The following is a 1,961-nucleotide window of genomic DNA, read 5'->3' on the forward strand; positions in this document are numbered from 1 at the left end:
AATACCTTAGACTGGAAGTGTTAGCTATTTTCGTGGCGTTTCCAATCTAATTTCGCACTAAAGCGCTTATAGCACCTTAGATACGTCCAGCTATAATGCTTCCTATGCCGTTTTAAATGTTTCTGTAAATCACAATCCTAATTAACAGCATACACACATCTAGGACGCGGACAGACTCTCAGGCCTGTTGTCTGACTTTTCTCAGCCTTACACGGCACCGCCTGAGCAACGTCTGTGCTCTGTGTGATAAATTTGAGGATTTGCAACGCATCATGTCTACTCAAGACTACTGCATCCATGTCAGATTGAGTGTCTGAACCTGTCTGTACGTTTTCAGCCAACTTCTCAACTCGTTTCGCTGAATTAATCGCTTGGTGTAGGATGTTCAAGATATGACTAATCTCTATAGAACTCGAAGGGGAAGACCTAGCAGCGGGTTTTCTCTATGCCATTCGTTGTTGCTTAGCTTTTGTCTAAGGTGCTTTAGAGAACTCGTAACTTATATTAGGCAGAGGAGCCTACGGAATCGGTTCTTTTAGTACAGTATCCGTAAACACATTAGCAGAGAGAGGAACTTGTGTTTGCTGACCTAATAACAACTCTGGTGCTTAGTGTTGGCCGCGACGCTGTCTAGAAAAATGCACAGGTTGGGTTACAAAAGAACTATCCTCTGAAATTTGGACTATTTAATGTTCATCCTTGGTAGGGCTTAGGTTGAGATCTAGTGACGACCAGCGCTCATGGTCTCGTTTTATTGAAAGGTTAAGGGGAGATGAACATCTCGTCGTTGGACTGAGTGGGAGGGGCTTATCCATGCTAGCTAGCACTAAGTTGGCGTCTAAGTGTGCATCTATAGGCTCTTGACTTATCAAAGAGGGCCGCTGTTCAGGGTTCCACTTCGATCTACCAACGTCAGTTTGCCAGATCCAACATCTGGACACAGAGTATTACCTTTTAATCATATCTGTCACATCTTCGTCATTATGTACTTGTTAAACATGTTGTTTGAAATTATCTAGACGTGGCTATATCTTTTCCTTATTTTTATAATTTTTGCCTACACACCTGTAAGATCGGTTGTTGAAATCTACTTGGTGAACACTCTTCTTGTGTCGATCTAGATCATGTGATGTGGCAAATCCTTTGGAAGCCCTTTTGCATTTGGGTGTGTCGCACTTGAATGGCTTTTCGTGTTTGAGTTGATGTTTCCTGTTTGGAATTCAGCACTATCGAGATTCATGGAGCCAAAACCTACTCACTTGTACTCGGAATTACATTTGAATGTCTCATCACACCCAGCCTGGTCACACTTGATCGGTTTGCTTATTGACTTACGGCTACGCGTGCTACTAACACGAGATTTTTGATCCGAGGGTACTGTTGACACTCCTGTAGCAATACTAGCCACAGATTCGACATTCATGTTTTCAATTTGGCTATAGAATTCTCATGGAAAATCTTGGCTCGAGCAGTCAGCCTCGTTACCAAGTGCCTTCATCAGAAGGCACAACACCTTTGTCATGAAGTTCACTGCGAGGATAGCGCGGCGATTCAACATTGGATTGGCGTGATACACCGCGTGCCCGTCTATTTTCAGCGCTTCGGGGATTGAACAAACTCCATGCATCTTCTTGTGTAGTTGGGTGGAATGTAGAGGAACCATAACTGGGAGTGAGCAAAGATGAGCCACTCTGTAGACTGAGACCGAGACTGTTGTGTGCTGCAGACAGATCTGACTGGTGGTAGATCATTCGCTCTGCTAGCATTGTACCAGGAGTAGGTTTTGTGGTGTGTACTGACGTAGCTGGGTTATATGCCTGTTCTCTTATGTCTTGCACACTTCGCGGGCGCTGTGATGGGTTCTATGGCTCTGTCTGTTCCGCAGTACTGATGTGAAGCCGAGGTACTGGACCACTGTAGCGATGTTCTATATGGTCGAAAGCAGAGTCGAAGGGCTGCTG

The 1,961-nt window shown here is 44.6% G+C and overlaps 1 protein-coding gene across 1 annotated transcript; it reads left to right on the plus strand.

Annotated features, from left to right (window-relative positions):
* Positions 1–622: 622 nt before the first annotated feature.
* Positions 623–1,493, plus strand: PSV08DRAFT_326264 (uncharacterized protein; the record flags this gene model as incomplete). The annotated part of the gene is made up of 4 exons (XM_066092706.1): positions 623–903; positions 1,020–1,111; positions 1,151–1,192; positions 1,225–1,493. Coding segments are annotated over 3 exons (240 nt in total), but the record flags the coding sequence as incomplete, so codon positions are not given.
* Positions 1,494–1,961: the final 468 nt, after the last annotated feature.

Source organism: Bipolaris maydis (assembly GCF_028858645.1).
Source record: "Bipolaris maydis strain C4 unplaced genomic scaffold PSV08scaffold_13, whole genome shotgun sequence".
NCBI lineage: Eukaryota > Fungi > Ascomycota > Dothideomycetes > Pleosporales > Pleosporaceae > Bipolaris > Bipolaris maydis.